Raw genomic sequence first — 17410 nt, forward strand, 5'->3', positions numbered from 1 at the left:
AAAAAGGTCCTTATCAGCAGAGGTTCTCTCGTGCACGCGGCACCTGCTCTCTCGCAGGGGGGTGGACGGGATGGGAGGCGGCTCCGCGGGTCGCTCCTACTCATTTCTTGCGCTCCCAGCTGTTGGTGGGGAAGCACCGGTGGAGCACACACACAGTCGGGAACTAAGCTCAACAATGAGAGACTCGCATCCTTTATTTTAAAAAAGATGGAAACATGACGTCGGATTCGGAGCGACCTGGAAACGCAGAGTAGGCACGACGGCACGCCGGTGACGACGAGGAACTGGTGCGTCTTTGGCTCCGTAGGCACCAAACTTCAGTAAGGAGCTGATTTAGATATAAAAACAAGCACCTTCTCTGCAAGACTGAGCATGTCTCCACTGACTGTTTCCTCTCATGCAAACACTTGACTACATTGTGCTCTGAAGTGTGGAAAACGTGCGTGTTGAGCTCATCTTGTCCCCCCCCCCCTCTAACCGTGCAAATGCTGGGATGGCTCGTGGCTCTGTGCATTGTGATCCTGGTGGTCCTGATATGGCCGGGCTCCAAATATTTTGGCACCGAGAGCCCCCCGGATGCTCTGCTCCAAGGACTGGGGATTCCACAGCAGGCGGTGAGGGACAAGACCGGGAGGTGCGTCTCGGAGGAGCGGGAGGAGAGGGACGGTGCCCGGGCCGATGAGAAAGCGCGCACCGTGGCACTGATCTGCAAACCCTCCGCGCTGGCCAACTACCTCCTGAAACACTGCAGGACTTTCAGCCATTACTCGCCGTGCGTCGGCTGGACGTGGCGGGCCAGCGCCTTCCTCCAGAGCGCGTACGAGGCGTGCTGGCCCTACGACTGTCCGGTCCAGTTCGTGCGGGACAACCTGCAGCTGAGCGACGACGGACTGGTGGCCCTGGACTGGGCTGTGCCATCCTACCAGAAGCGACGCAGAACTTCCAGTCACTCCACCAGTCCGATTCTCCTCATCATCCCGAACTCCTTTGGGAAAATCACTAGAAACGTGTTGAAGGTAAATGCACGCGTCTCACTCATGGACTCCACTGCATTTACTTTATTACAGAGATGAACGTCCTACCAGAAATAACCAGAGCTAATCAGATTGGGTACCTCAATCATCTTCAAACTGATATCTCGTCCATCTGCAGACTCTAGCATCATGACGCTGCTTACAAAAAGCCATTTGTGTCCACTTCATTGATAAAGATCAAGATCCCCTCACTAGATGACTTTGTAGCTGCTCGTGTGTCTTGAATCTATTATGACATCAACAAGATGAAAATGGTAAGCTGCAAGGCACTGCGTGTTTGTCATTGCACCAACAGTAGCAGTTCTTCACTTAAAAAGGTACATATGAGTATCTTTATAGCTGAAATTCAAAGAAGTGATTGGCACTTGGTATAAAGTGCATTCCTCTGCCAAGGCACACCAGTCAAGCTAAATTTAAACAAGTTAAATCAAACTACACTAAACTACACACATTTATAGAGAGCAGTTCTCTTAATGTTAAATCAAGGTCCATGAATTAGTCTCTGAGAAATCCTTGAAAACTTAAAAGGATAAAATCTCACACTGTTTAATAAAGAGATAAAAAAAATCCCTGATAAAAGGGCAAACTGATTTCAAATGAAGAAATATAGAAACCATGAAATGCATGATACACATTTACACACAAATGTTATCTGCACAAAGTGTTTTAACAAGGAAACCAATCAAAAGAGACGTAATAATCATTTAAAGAAGTATTGGGAAGATGCTTGTGCAAATCAACAATGGCAATTGGGCAAAGGAAATCACTTGACTTTTAGCAATGGTAAACTCAGTTTACAGAAAAAGGAAAAAAAAAAAAAAAAGGAGCAGAAGCATTACGAGTCTTTCAACTGTTCTTTGAATGCCCTGACTGAGGTAATTGAGTGAGGGATTACAAAGCATCCCTTGACTCGAGGGGCCAGTGGGAGTGCAGTGCTGCTCCACATGAATGCCTGTTGGCTCTCACATCACTCTGGGCACCTGGCGTCGCGCTAGCTAGCTCATTTCATCTGGTACTGTAAACTCTGTGTGCAAATTAGTCATCGGCTTCCTGTCAGCTCCATGTCAGAAATAACAAGTGTGCAACAACTGGATTGTCCCAACACAACAAAATGGGTTTGATATAAGCCTGGAGTTAATAACATCTTATATTAATAGGGGAAGGCAGGAAAGAGGAGGAAAAGTGATGAGGCAAAAATAACAGTTTTATAAAAACGTAAACATGTGGCTACTTAAATAGTCACCCAGGAAAATGATAAAGAGATGATGAGCAACTCACGTTCAGACGGATTTGTGCCTCTTTTTTGGGCCTTTATCAGGGTAGAGAGTATTTGTGACGGAGTCAGCCAGTTACGCTTGGGAGGACAGGAAGCAGAGGCACCACAAGGGATAGACACCAATTAAGATTTCTTCTGTCACTGGTGATTTTCACTGTATAAAGCAGTCAGCGTGTGCGTGGAGGACAGAGATAAAAAAGAGGTCATGTTTGCATGGGCATACACACACGAGTCTATATCTGTGACACAGAGAGGAGACAGAGGAGGAAATGTCTCTTTTTCACAGCACTCTGCAGGAACTGATGAATTTATAAATGAACCATCTCCTCTTAAATCATTCATATTTTTACACTTGGTTTGTCGTTTGCTTCTTATTTAGTCTGCTGCTGTCCACATCAGACAGTTTGAAATGTGCAGAGACGATACTTAGCACTTAACAAGTCTTTCAGTTGTTAATCAGTGAATTTACACTGGTCTCTCTGTCTTGTTTCTTCTGCTCCATCTCTGTCCTTCATCATTATATATTCATATTTTTATATTTCTTAAAGTGGTCACTAAACATTAAGCCAAAATTGGTCTTTTGCTTTCTTGCTGAGGGTTAGACGAGAAGATTGATATGTCACACACATATCTTTGTGGTAGATATGAAGCTACAACCAGCAGCTGACTTGCTTAGCTTAGCATAAAGACTGGAAGCAGAGGGAAACAGCTCGCCTGGCTAAATCCATAGGTAACAAAAACTTCCATATATCCACAGCTCTAAAACTCATCAAGTGAAATGTTAGGTAATGATCTTATTTGTTTAATCCAAATAAAAACTTTAGCGTAGTGTAATGCACACAACCCTGCTGTAAAATCAGAAGGGAGCTAAAGACATGAAGCAGTGAGTCTCTTATTCAGTGGCTTGTGATCTGTGTTCAGAGCAACGTGCTGAAAGGTCGTAGATGTTCACATAAGCAGAAATCCAGCTGTGTCAGATGTTGTGCGTTACGGCCATCGTAGTTTCCTGAAAGAGCAGATTGGATCGTTATAGTTTCACTGTTCTGTGACCATTCTTTTCACTTCATGCGTTCTGAGAGAGCAGTTTTGGAATTCCTCAAATTCCATGTGGGAAGTGATAATAGCTTTAGACGTGTGCAGTAAAAGTTGTTACATTTACAGTCTGGAATGGATCAGCGAGGGAAGTAATACCAGCAGAAATACATCATCAAACCTAGTTTTGGAAATGTCTTTATTGTGTAAATATCACCAGCGACAAAAGGCACATGATCCATTTCAGACAAGGCGTGAATGTCTCTGGTCATCAAGCATCTGTTCATGTCAGAGTTTCAACTGGGCAAAGAAACAGGGATTAGATCAGGGCAATGTCTTCTTCTCATCTCTTTGGGAATTTTACAGCTTGGTGTCGATGCACTGAGGCGAAAACTGTTCATTAAGAGCAGCAGTACTTACTCAGGGATGACAGTGAACAATAATGAATTTAGTTTGAAGGTGTGTACCTACATCTTTGGTGAACACTGTAGGAACTTTCGCCCATAGGTGCCCTCTTGTACTATTCAACAATAGCTGGGAGCTTGTCGAGTGGACACAGGGGACACTGAAGACATTTTTCCCACACGCTCAGCAAAATGCAAATTTGTCTCCCCACTTTTTCCTACATCAGTGTCTGGCCCTACATCTGATTTTGGCAGCAATTCTGTCAATGACTCATTGGATATGTTTTTTTTTTCTCAGCTAGAATGAAAAGGTATTGACATTTTACCAACCACTTGATTCTCATTCATCTTGGAAAACACTAATTCAGCAAACCCTCTGTGACAAAATACAGTTTTATGGAGGCTGGTATGAAAGGAGCTACCTTGAAAAATAGTTAGTGCTCCTTGGTGTTTTTAATTGTGGTGATGTTGTCTTCAAATTATTCATAGCTCCTCTCCACTTCGAATGTGTGTCCGTGATGCTTATCTTCATACTGTATAGGGCCTATACAGTATGAAGTTGCAGGAAGATTTAAAGCAAAACAAATATTCAACGAAATAGATTTTCAGCAAAGATCGCCATAATTCCTCTCAAATGTCTGCACCGATTGCCCTGTTCCTAACTCAGAGGAGTAAATCCATGTATGGCCCTTGTCACAGGCCTGTTGAAGAGTATTTAGGCAAACTATTGACCTGGATAGATGATGGAGCACTGTAGTGAGATGCTTTGTTGCTTTTAATCGAATAACATCCTTAATTTAACTTGGTGTGCCAAAGTTAGTTTGACAGAAGTGGTGGTCTCACAGAAACAGATCACATTACACTGTGATTTGAGAGGAATATTGTTGAACTTTTCAGGGGCCCTCTTTTATTTATGTTTGTCATTGTTTCAGTGGAGGGGGATAAGAGTAAGAAATGCGACGCTCAGTGTGTGTGTGTGTGTGTGTGTGTGTGTGTGTGTGTGTGTGTGTGTGTGTGTGTGTGTGTGTGTGTGTGTGTGTGTGTGTGTGTGTGTGTGTGTGTGTGTGTGTGTGTGTGTGTGTGTGTGTGTGTGTGTGTGTGTGTGTGTGTGAGGGACAGCCCTGGCATGTTGTCCAGCGTCTGGAGTCCCTGCTGAAGGAATTTATCACTGCACTGACACTGCACAGTCTATCAGCTCAACAAAAATAAATGCACAGCTCAAAATAACACACGGCCTGAAACCTTCTGTCTGCAAATCTGGTTTAGAACAAAGCTGAAGTATCTTGTTTTTCAGTAATGTACACAACCTTTAAAATAACATCTCATGATCGGTATCGAGTGTTTAGCTGCATGTGTCATGTGCAAATCACAGGTTGTATGAAAACATCAGTTTTGTAATTTATCCATCCATCCACTATCCCACATTGAAAGTCACAGTGGACTGGAGCCAATCCCAGCTGGCATCAGGCGAGAGGTGGGGTTTCCTCCTGAACAGTTCACCAGCGTATCACAGGGTCATCGTATACCTCTTTTACACACAAGTATATTAAACATGAATAAACATGCAAAATAAATGTGATTAACTCAGTTAATTGCCAGTCGAGGAGTTTGCCTTTTATTTCCCCGTGTGACTAATGTTCGACGTCACGAATACGCCAGAAACCAACTCGTCAGAAACCTCGCTGTCTTGCGAGTGTTGCATCTTGCGTGATACAAACAAGAGCTGTTGCACGTTGTTAGCAAGATGTAAAATACAATAAGTACACAAATGTTTGTGGCTGTTTATGCGCCAATGTCCGAAAGTGCAATGGACATCGTAACGGCACGCGGCAAAAGGAGCAGCAGAAAAATAAAAAAGAAGAAATTAAAGCGTTAATCCTGGTGTCACGTTAAAACCGACATCTACTGCAGAGCCATCAGAACAGGGAGTTAGTGCTGATTGTTTTCATTCCCATTGCAGAGATAAGCCCGATCTTACACCCATTTTACACCAAATATAGTGAGTATACGCAGATTTTCCATATGCAGGTAAACCAGCTCAAAGCAGCCAATTGACGGCGATTAAAACCCCTTTTCTACTGCAGAGTCATTAGAGCCGGGAGCGAGCGCTGATTGTATCCATTCCCATTGCAGACAAAAGCCAGATGTTAGTGTGTTTTTTTGAGCAGTAGAAAAGGGGCTTTAGAAAACCCACGCAGACACAGAGATGCAAACTGCACACTGAAAGAAGCAGGTTTGTCTTGCTGTGAGGCGATAGTGCTATAACCACTGCCTTCACAATCACATCTTCAAAATTATTCCTCCTTGGTCATGAGTCATTGCTTCACCTCCAGACCAAAACTTTCAGTGACACACAATGTAACAGATTTAGCCGTTGCAATATCCTTGGATGTGGTCAATTCTCCCTGACCACTTTCTTCTTGTGTTCCATCCACTCTGTGTTTAGTAGTTAACGCAGTGCAGTACCTCCTCATCGCTCAGTGTGCCTGGGTGACTCACACAGTGCATCACCACACTGTGTGACCGTGGTTTACACCGTGCAGCTGTAGCTTGCTAATACTGGAGCATGCAGACATAACCGGGGCAACATAACTTCACCTGATTCAATCTAAGGCACAACATTCATCACCCGGCTGCAGCTCCTTTGAAATGTTAAATATCTCAATACCTGTGGGAAGGAAACTGAACTGAAGTGATTCAGGGTCATTTAGAGCTGCTCTCCACTCCCCCTCACATGTTCCTCTTGAATCTCAGTGATCCAACGTTATCTTTGGAAGAGGCTGATGAATGAGTGAGTGAATGAATGAGGCTCCAGTGTATTAGATCTGCTCGGAGCTTTACTCACGCTGCCTGTATCTGTATCTGGAGTAAATCCTCTTTTTATATAGAAAGGGGCAAAAATACGACTGCAGTGTCTCTGAGCTGTTAAATATTTAATGCCGTGATTCTGCAGCTGCTCCGGCAGTATCCTGGGGTTTCTGTAAATCTAAAGCAAAAACGAAACTCATTTCAAATCGGACATTTTATCTGCTTATAAGCACCAAACCTCTGAGAAAAAGAAGAAAACTTTTCTCTGTGGTGAGATGAAGCAGATTGACGCTGCAAATTTACAGGGAAGACAAGTTGCCTGCATTAGTTTCCAGACACTGACGTGGAAAATTTATTCTAAAGGTAAATTTCTGAGGCTCGACTGGAATAATCATCAATTCTTCTCTGCAGGAAGAGCCTCGCAATTTATACATGGGGGATGTCATTTCTGCTCAAATCAAAACGTTGCAGCCCTGCCAGATTTATTTTCCCCAGCTCATGCAGTTTTAAGCTGTAGGCTTATTAAGATATTTGGATTATTGCTAAATGGACTGTATTTATAAAGCACTTTATCTAGTCTTATCGACTGCTCAAGGCGCTTTACACTACTCCATTTACCCATTCATACACGCATTCATACAGTGCTACTATGTGCTGGACTTTATGGGGTTCAGCCTCTTGCCCAAGGACACATGTGGACTGGAGGAGATAGGGATTGAACCGCCGATCTCTGCAAAGTACAAGCCGCTCTACCTCCAGAGCGGATTTATGTTACTAACACTTAAAACTACTGTGTTTATCAAGATCAAGAATTTAGTGAATGAAGTAAAGGAAGCTAAGTTGCAACCCAATGTGACAAAGATCCTCACCTTACCATCACGTTTCATGAAGCCTTTGAGGCTCTGCTGTTTCCTCTGAGGATACATCATTCTCCTACAGCCTCCAAAGATTTCAACCATCGTAAAACTTTTATTTATGTGCTGAATAGAAGAAAAATGTTGCATCAATTCCACATTTGCGCACACATTTTAATTGGCATTGATTCAGTTCAGCACCAATGACTTTATACCGCCCTGATATCTCATGTTGTCACATTCATGCAGCAGAGTAGTGATATTTCTCTCCGGTGAAAGTTTAGTCTTCCTGCCAGAGACATGAGATCACAGGTTTCCACACTCGAGTCCTTTCTGCTCTCCTGCTGCCAACACCGCTCCAAGTCCTTTTCAGGGAACGCTGCACCATGCAGGTCGAGGCTTTTCTCAGCAGCTGACTGTGGGCTGCATGGGCATCATCTAAACAAATGACATTGTGCATAATAGCCTTCATAAATCCCCCCACTGTGTTTGACAATTGCCTCTATAATGCCTGTACATCTTACACTTGCCAAGTGCATGGAACCACCCTGATTTGTTGAGAGATGAATCTATATATATATGTATATATGTATATGTTTATATATATGTTAAACAACAGTGGGTTCCATGTTATTCAGTGGTATGACAAACATTTTTACTGTGTCAGTAAAGTGATTGCACTTAATCCAGCTCATATTGTATGACTGTGTACACGGATAGCATGGATAAACAACACAGTGAAAGGGAGCAACACTTAACCTTGGTGGTTTACTGTGATTTATTTTACCTCTGCCAGCAAATGGTTATTTACTTTTCCATGCAATAAAAAGCACTACCATGCATGTGCAGGCAGCGACGACATTTCAGGGAGCAAAATGGAAACTGACTTCTAAAAGGAGGCATTGTTGAATTCTGAGATATAACAACTAAGTGACCAGGCCACACAAAATCGACCATGGGGCACAAAAAGGGACAAACAACACCCTTTTCTACAGTCAGAAAACCAACTCGCACCCTCTAACATCTGGCTTTTGTCTGCAATGGGAATGGACACAAACATTTACTCCCAGATCAAATGACTCTACAGTAGACACAGGTTTTAATCGGCTCTGGCTGGGATCAGCATTGATGGATGGCAAGACAGCGAGGTGAGACAGCACCTCAGTTTTTGAAGCGTTTGTGACATCAAACATGAAGAATCAGAAAAGCAATTCCTCTCCTGGCAGTGGGAAAGAAGTCAATCACATTTTTAGCAGGTTTAACCCTGTTTGAAGACCTGCATATATGTGCTAATTTTGGTGTAAAAGATGTATAACAGGATTTTAAAAAAAAGAAATTCTATTTGAAAGAGTAAGCTCCCCAGCAGGTCCTCCCATAAAGTATGTGGATGTAATAGAATAAATTGTTGAGACCAGTCTACTTGGGCTGGTCAGAGCTGTCTGAGATGGATGTGTGGAGAGCCATTTGTTCCAAGGCACATTAGTGTGCATTGCTGTGCAGAGTTGGAGATAGAAAAATAAAGATGTCCCAGTTAGATTTAAATGTTTCTGGATATCGTGAATTGCTTGGAGGCTGACAGGTACAAAGGACATAAATTGGTTGGCCTCCCAATTGGAGGCTGTTGTTATGAACAATTTGAGAGTGAAGACAGTTAAACAAAATTTTGCAATGCGGCAAGAGACCAGATAGAGCTTTCTTAAGTCGTTATCGAGCCAAATTTCCAGAGTCAATAATCAGGAAGGATTATTGACTCAGTGAAATGTTGAAGTAGATCATATATTGTAACATGTGAAGGGGACACTGTGTTCTCTTTTACTTGCTCCAGGGCACACAAGAAGCAGGATTTAACCATTTGGAGGCCAATGATATCACTGGAAGTTATGTAACCAAGATTACTTTGGCGTTTTTGTGTTTGGAGAGTCGACCATTTCAGTCTTATATTCCCTCATATAAATCCAGATGTTGAAGAAAGGCATCGTTGAGCTGAAACATTTCTGGAGATACATTTACTTTACCTTTACCTTTACTTATTTTTCCAACCCCTCTCTCCAGTTGTGTGAAGCGGCACTGTCCCACGGCTACCTGCCTGCCATCTTCAACCGCCGCACCCACAACAGCACCCCGCTCACCACCCTCAAGCTGCAGCAGTTTGGAGACCCGGCGGATCTGCGCGAGGCCGTGCGCTACATTCGCTACAGGCAGCCTGCGGGGAGACTGTACGCAGTGAGCGAGAGCAGCGGGTCAGGCCTCCTCCTGTCGTACCTGGGGGAGTGCGGATCGTCGAGTTATGTGACGGCAGCCGTCTGCCTGTCGCCCATGTTCCGCTGCCAGAGCTGGTTTGAGAACGGGCTGTGCTGGCCCCTGCAGTGGGCACTGGTGCTCTACCAGAAGATTTGTCTCAGCAGGTATTGAGATAAAGATGACGCTGTTAATCAGTTAGATAATGAGAAATGGGTCCAAAATATGGTCTTAAAAGCTCGGAGCAAAGTATGTATGTAAGATTGATTCTACTTTGTTTTCTATTAAAGTTGCAGTGTGTAGAATTTAGTGACATAAAGTGGAGAAGTTGCATGTGGCAGCTGAATAACGCTCACCTCATCCTCCCCTTCCAAACATGAAAGAGAACCTGTGGTAACCTTTCGTTTTCAAATGGTGTTCAGTTTGTCCAGTCCGGGCTACTACAACAAACTTGGCGGCCTCCATAGAGAGAACCCCCCCGATGTAAATATAAAGTATTTCAATATAAAGGGCCCATTCTCAGGTAAATTAAACAACAATTTGTATAATTTAGATGAAACCCACTCGTGAAAACATCACTAGGATTATTTTATATAAAATTTCTGTCAATAGATTCCTTTCACCTAAATCTTACACACTGGACCTTTAAAGAGTAGATATAGATTATCACAGAGGATGTGATATGAACAGGATGGTCTAAATTCTGAAACCAGCTCAAAGGAGATTGTAATGAAAGCAGAACCTCACTAACCATTTATTGGACAGGCCGAGACAAAATTAGGAAACAATGAAGTTTCTGTAGCAACAGATGGGCAGGTCATTGATTCTGAGAAACACCGTGACCCGGGTGAAGTTTCTTGAATCAATGTCAATAGGGAATGTGAGAACAGTGCAGCTCCTCAGAATTGATTTACTGGTATTTTTGTCTTGTTTTCTCTGTTTACCTGTGTGTGTGTGTGTGTGTGTGTGTGTGTGTGTGTGTGTGTGTGTGTGCCCGCGTGTGTGTGAATTCTATTTTGTTGTGCAAATGTGTGTGTGTATGCATAGGTACAGGACGGTGCTGGGAGAGACCATACAGACAGACACCCTGTTTTCTAGCTGTTCCTTGCGCAGCCTGGAGGAGGCGCTGTTCTGTCAGACTGGACATACAGGCCCTGCACCATCAGCAGCAGCAGCGACAGGAAGCAGTGGTAGCACCAATACATCAGGTACCTGGGAGGCTTACTGGGAACGTAACGAACCCTTGAGAGACGTGGACGAAGTGGCCATTCCTGTTCTGAGCGTGTGCGCTCGGGATGACCCGGTCCGCGGGGACACTTACTCCACCATACCCTTGGAACTCTTTGAGACCAACCCACATTTTTTTCTCCTCCTAACGGACCGTGGAGGTCACTGTGGTTTCTCCACCCAGTCTCAGGGGAGTGGTGCTGGTGCATTCGGTGCAGCCGGCTTTCCAGCCGTGCCGAGCCGTGGGACCAGTTGGAGCCACAGAGCTCTGCTGGAATTCTTCAGGGCGACCACAGACTTCTTTGCCGCTGAGGAGAGAGCAAAGCAGCTCGCAGCAAGGAGGAGGGGGCTGGGTGGAGGGGCAGGGGGCAGGTTTTTCCGGCACCGCAGCGTCAGTACATGTAAAAGGGTGCCAGAGTGTTCCCATAATATCCACGCCATTTACAACTGGCAGAGGTCCTACACACGATGAGGGAGCTTAATGGAAGTTAATGGACTGCACTGATGCACTGGGATGTGACGCTTTGCCTGTGTGACACTCAGAGACAAAGTCTTATGATTACAAAACTAGAAATGGGCTGGGATTGTAAAGTGCTGAGGTGATGGAGTACTTTAAAGTGAGCCATAAAACACTAGGACTTAAAAAACAAGACAGGCCACAAGTTGGCAGGCAGATGTTATGTTCAGCTGCTCGGCAGTTGATACTAAACCCTCAAGATGAGCGGCTGTATATTTTTCTATGGACTGATTCAGGTTTCCTCACTGCCAGCTGTTAGAATGAAAAGATTCAGTTTTATTTACACAGTTTTTGATTCATCAGTTCATCTGCCTAACATTTTACACAGTTTGCTATATTTTGTAATGTGTAATGTTTAACTGTTAATGTTTTAATTTCCAAAGGGATATTATTCAGGAGAAAAGTCCTGTGCTTAGAGAGTAGAAGGGGAAAAAATCCAGTGAAGATTTCAAATTAATTTGAGCAAAATGTCAAATGAGTCTGAAGGACTTGTGCAGTGTTATTGTAATGAAAACATTAAAGAAAGTTTACTGTGTTAATCATCACCATGTTCTCTTCTTTATTGGGAAATGGTCGTGGTTCCCAGAATAGAGAAACTTGTTGCAGCTTTTAGAGGAAAGTCTGTGTCATGAGGTTATGATCTGTTAATGAGCTGAGGAACTGGAAGCGTCTTGTGAGTTTTCCCATCTCATCACTTCAACTCTGTGCTCCAAGGTTTCTGTGGTTTTCTGTTCAGATCTAATGATGGTGAAACTGTGAGAATGGCAGGTTTTTTGTTTTTGTTTTGAAGTTCAAGTCAGACCCTGAGTCCCTGGAGAGCTTGTTATTGGGGTTAATTCTTGGGCATTAAGCAAAATACATTTTACAAATTATGTCACAGTATAATACATCTTCTGTTCTAGTGCTCAAAACTATTGCACCATTGGAGAGGGATCCCTTACGTATGTCTCTCTGTGATTTCTACTTTTTTCCCTCTCCAGTTAAACGGGTTCTTTTGGTAGTTTTTCTTCACTCTAGTCGAGGGTTAAGGGCAGAGGACGTCTCACTAAGCTCTATTTGGCTATATGGGCTAAACTATATACGTTTTTACGTAAAAAGTAACTCTTCTCTCTTAAATTCACTGGATCTGGATTTTTATTTGGACCTTCACCAAATTGCACTCACTCATAAATATCAGTCCCTTAAACATGCACGGTTTTCTTCCATCAAGATCCATGACCTATTCTTTGAGAAATCAATGACAATTTTGAATTCTTGCAATGTTAAAATAGGTGGGGAAAAACGTCCGTCAGCCCACTGATCCGGATCCACACCAAAATTGATTGGGTTCTTTTCTGACCCACACCACAACACGTTTGATGGTAATCTGTCCTGCAGTGTCATTCTGCTAACAGACAACATGACCTGGTGGTGGTAATGAGACACTCGGAGGAGAAACTTGGATTAAATGGCATTTGTATTTATCTTGTTCTGGATTTCTCATTATCTTTACTTACAATCAATGTTCATGTTTAAAGCACTTTACACTAATGTTGTAATCTGTGGTCTTGTCACACTCCTGCATAGTCAACACTCACAGACACTCTCTATTATAGCACAGGCCCCCGAGCCATTCCACGCTGTGTGTGAAAGTCACTTCAGTGTTTGTCCACCCACTGTGCCTTATACACTCAGACAGCTGGAACACAGCAGTGTACACAAAGACAGACACAGAAAATGTGCTGGCAGACACACTGTCAACACACATCTTTGCCATCACACACACAAACGGATCAAGACCCCACAAAATACACACTTAAGACACACAACAGTCATGAAGCTGTCACATAGATGGAGGATATTTTTATACTCGTTATCTACAGAAACCTTCACTGTCCTGTGACACACACACACTGACACACATACGTGACAATTGCATGTAAATGACACTGTTCGTATTGTAGACAGGGCCTATGTAAGAGTAACCTGAAGCGATACCAAGATAAAAAGATATGGCTCATTCTAAACTCAACTGAAATATGGAGTATTTTTGAAAATGTGATTTTCAAAAAGTGGAGATTGAAACAAAAAAACCTTGTATCTCATTTCCTATTCATTTTCTAGTACAAATTGTACTGACTTGTTGCCATTGTTAAATAATGTAGACCTCTCAAGACATGACAATGACACTGTTTTTGACTGTAATGACATAACAATCCACACGGGGACAGGGGAGAGCAGATGTATTTTATCCTCTTCACTGTCTATTTTTCAGTCTTGATCAAACTTTGTTTTTCTTTGTTTTAAACTTTTTTTTGTGTAATTATCAGGTTAGATTTATAATCAAGACTACACAAAGACAACACAAGACTCACAAACCACACACACTCCAGATGTTGCACACATTGTTATTGGTTGAGAGCAGTATAGTTCATTAGTCCTAGAGTATGCATATAGGGAAGATAGGTAGACTGCAAGCATGCACCAAAGACTAGCATCTGTGCCTTACACCTGTAAATACATGTGGACAGCACATGCTGAGAAAGAGGGAACTTCAGGGGGAACATGCAAAAACGGCTTCACACAACCTGTCCTGTTTTGTTGTTGACATTACGTTTCATAATTTATGTCCAAAAGTAGAAACTGTAAACACTGGCTTTCATTGGCCCCAAGCAAATTAAACCAATAAGATTGAATTGCCCTTTCCAACTTTGCTTATTCAATTCAGAGCCAATTGTCTCCCTCAATGTTCGGCGACTGATTTAATTAAAAATGATGGATATTTAATCAACAGAGAAACGGACATTTCCATCACTTTGATTAGACTTAATCACGGGTTCCATTAAATTGAGGAACGAGCTTAATTGGGCATTTGTTGACGTGGGAATAAAGAGGCAGGAATAAAGAGGCGACCAGGTGGTGAGAGGCTGGTTAATGAAAACATTTATTTAATAAATATACAACAGAAAAGTATAAAACATCAAAAGATGATTTAGATTTAACAACTGGTTGTTTTCCCAAAGTTTTTCTGATAGAATAAAGTTGAAGCATTGTTGTGTGTTTTTGTAGTTTTGCTGCTATAAAGCCTAATTTGTCTGGTATAAACATAAACTTTCTGATATGTATTGAGGAAATTTTGACCATCCTCACACATTACTGTATATGCAACTAAATATCATGTATATAGTGTATATGACACATTATATCTGTACACCATTAGGAGAATAGTGCCTGTCTAGTTCACAGATACTCCCTTCAGTGCCCAAGGTCAGGTTGTAGATAAAGGGCCGACCAACAGTACATTGTTGTGTCTACACTTTAGGACTTTCATATCTAATTCAGATGCGCCAGACAGAGACACTAGCGGCAAGACGTAAGGACACAATGCGATTAAGAAATGCACACTTTGGCCTTAAAGGTTCAGTGTGTGGAATTCAGTGATATCTAGTGGTGAAGTTGCATGCTGTAGCTGTTAGTTAGCAAAAAAACTTAAAATACATTAACCTAAGTCAGTTTTGTTTGCTTCATGGTTGTCCTCTTCTTCAGCTCTTACAGCATTTATCCCACAGTTGCCAATATTTCCACTTCAGCTCACGCTAAACAGGCTCACTTACTGTACGATACATGTAGGAAACATGGTGTAGATGACGCAGTTTCAAGTCAAATTTTACTTATCTTTAAATCTTACAGGCACTTGGATGACACCACAGGAGCAGTATGGAGGCACTTTCTGTTTTTCTTTATGTTGTTTTACGCTTGAAGAAGTGCTCACTGCTTACTTCAATTGTATTGGATTTGACTGCAATGCGGTTTACTCCTGAAACTCCAAAAGTGTTTTGTGGACTCAAACAATTAACCCACCCCTCCATCTGCATAGTGGTGAGTAGATAATGAGAGAATTTTCACTTTTGGGTGAACTATCCCTTTAATGCATTTTGATAACTGTGTCTTCACTGGCTGTCTTGACAGCTCGAAACCACTCTCCCCAAAATCTAACCTAAAATCAAACTGCTCAGCATAGTAGATCAATCATGAAAATGTCCATTGTACAGGATCCAACTCTTCAAATGGGGTTCGTCAAGAAAATCTACCGTATATTTTAGCTGGTGTGGTCGTGTTTTTACTTTGATTTCACAGACAATAGCTGGAATGCCAGAGAGTTAGTACAGTCACGTTAGAGAAATTTTAGCTAAAAAGTGTTACGTTACCAGAGTCTCCTTGGAGCCAACACAACTAAAAGTAATCAGAGAGATCTTAGCAACTAGCGCGCCAACAATAATACGAACCAGATGTCCAGCTTTGGGTCAGTGACAGTTTAATTGTACTATAGTTTGGATGATAATCAGCCAGTGAGGAATAGGAGTGTTCGGTGTTTCGTTGTTGGCCCTGCTCCTCTGTAAGAGTTATTCTGAGCAGTGGTGGTGTTTATAGTGGAGGACTTTTGGTATATCTGGTGTTTACATCATCGTATAACTTAAATAAAACACCAGAGATAGTTCCTTTTTGTTATATGACTCCCAGTTTTCTGTTTATTATAAAAAGGTCGCTCCTCTGTGGTATATACATTTTGGCTGATGTTAATTCTGTGTGACATGTTGGCTCTGCAGCTCCAGAGCTCAGCATGAAAACTTAATTATTATCCTTGACATACAGAGTTGAGTTGAAAGTTGGCATCAGCTATTAGCACATGAAAAAAAAACTGGAATAAACCAATTCAGCATTTCAGTAATTACTTTAAAACCCTCATTAACATTTAAGGTTAGTGGGATATTTACTATTTATAAAAAATAACAAGTCTTTTGCATTATAATTTTTTATGAGTTGGAAACCCTGCAGTATTTCTAATGGAGTATTTACCACAACACAGCTCAGAGGGATTATAACGTGAATTTGCCACATCGTGTTTATTTCAATAAGGTTACACAGTCTTGTGTGAAATAGTCCAGTCAACTGTATCAGAGAAAGATCGGCCTTGTTACCTTGTTAGTCACATTTCTTAAGAAAAGGTAATCATGTAGTCTATTACTTTATGTGTATGGTTCAATAGATTTCTGATTATTGCTGAATTATTGAAATTTTGATTAGAACTGCCACAATAATTACTTTTAATCGGTGTTGGGGGGATTATATAGGCAAGTGTCCGACAGAGGCTGGTTTCATGCAAGTTCCAACCAATCTCACCTTATACCTCTTTCATTTTTATTATTTTTTCATAGCTTTGGAATATTGGACACATTTTTTTTCACATCTGCAATCTTTATTGTCCTATAAATTCTATAGTGTTTAACCCCGCTTCATGTTGAAAGACACCACAACCTTCTTCTACTTGTTAATTAACCTTTCACCTTCTGATGAGATAACAATGAGTGAAAAGTACGTCAATCCTGGACTATTACGTGAGTGAAGGTCTGAGTCATTTCCTGCTGATGTAATATATAATTTCTTCCTTTTTTAATCAGGTTTAATCAGGTAGTGTTTTTGGATGACCTCGGGATCTATTATCTCGTTCCTGTTTTTCATTTTGTTCTCTTAAAGAAGTATTCAAAAGCCCGGCGAATGAAATAAAATAATTGAAATACCCACTGTCAGTACAACCTGAGAGATACAGTTGAAAACTACTTTGATCATGGGCGCCATCTTGTGGATTACTTTACTTCAAGTCCCTCTGTGAATATACAAACATGTATTAAATATATTGCAGTTGTAAGTAGATACAGGGGCATTTTCAGAAATAATAATAATAACAACAACAACAATAATTATAATAATAATAATAATATGTAATGTAGTATTTCCTAATATTATAACTTCTTCATTCTCTTATGCAACAGCCTCCATCTATGGGAGTTGTTAAAAAGCTAACTGCTTACTAGTAAGTTATAGCATGTTACAACCCATTCATTACTGCTTTTTAAAAAGGGAGACTTAAAGCATCATTGTGTTTGTATGAATTTAATATATATTTTTAATTATTTTAGTTGAATGTGTACTGTATTAGTAAGTATTAGAAACTACTGGTATTACAATATGATATATAATGG

At 41.6% G+C, this 17410-nt stretch overlaps 1 protein-coding gene across 1 annotated transcript; it reads left to right on the top strand.

Annotated features, from left to right (window-relative positions):
- abhd15a (abhydrolase domain containing 15a) lies at positions 1-11935 on the top strand. The gene is made up of 3 exons (XM_035153518.2): positions 1-1016; positions 9461-9813; positions 10694-11935. Exons 1-3 carry the CDS (start codon positions 486-488, stop codon positions 11343-11345), a joined length of 1536 nt encoding a protein of 511 aa, XP_035009409.1. The 5' UTR covers positions 1-485; the 3' UTR covers positions 11346-11935.
- Positions 11936-17410: the final 5475 nt, after the last annotated feature.

The sequence above is a fragment of the Hippoglossus stenolepis genome, chromosome 4 (genome assembly GCF_022539355.2).
Source record: "Hippoglossus stenolepis isolate QCI-W04-F060 chromosome 4, HSTE1.2, whole genome shotgun sequence".
NCBI classification, from domain to species: domain Eukaryota; kingdom Metazoa; phylum Chordata; class Actinopteri; order Pleuronectiformes; family Pleuronectidae; genus Hippoglossus; species Hippoglossus stenolepis.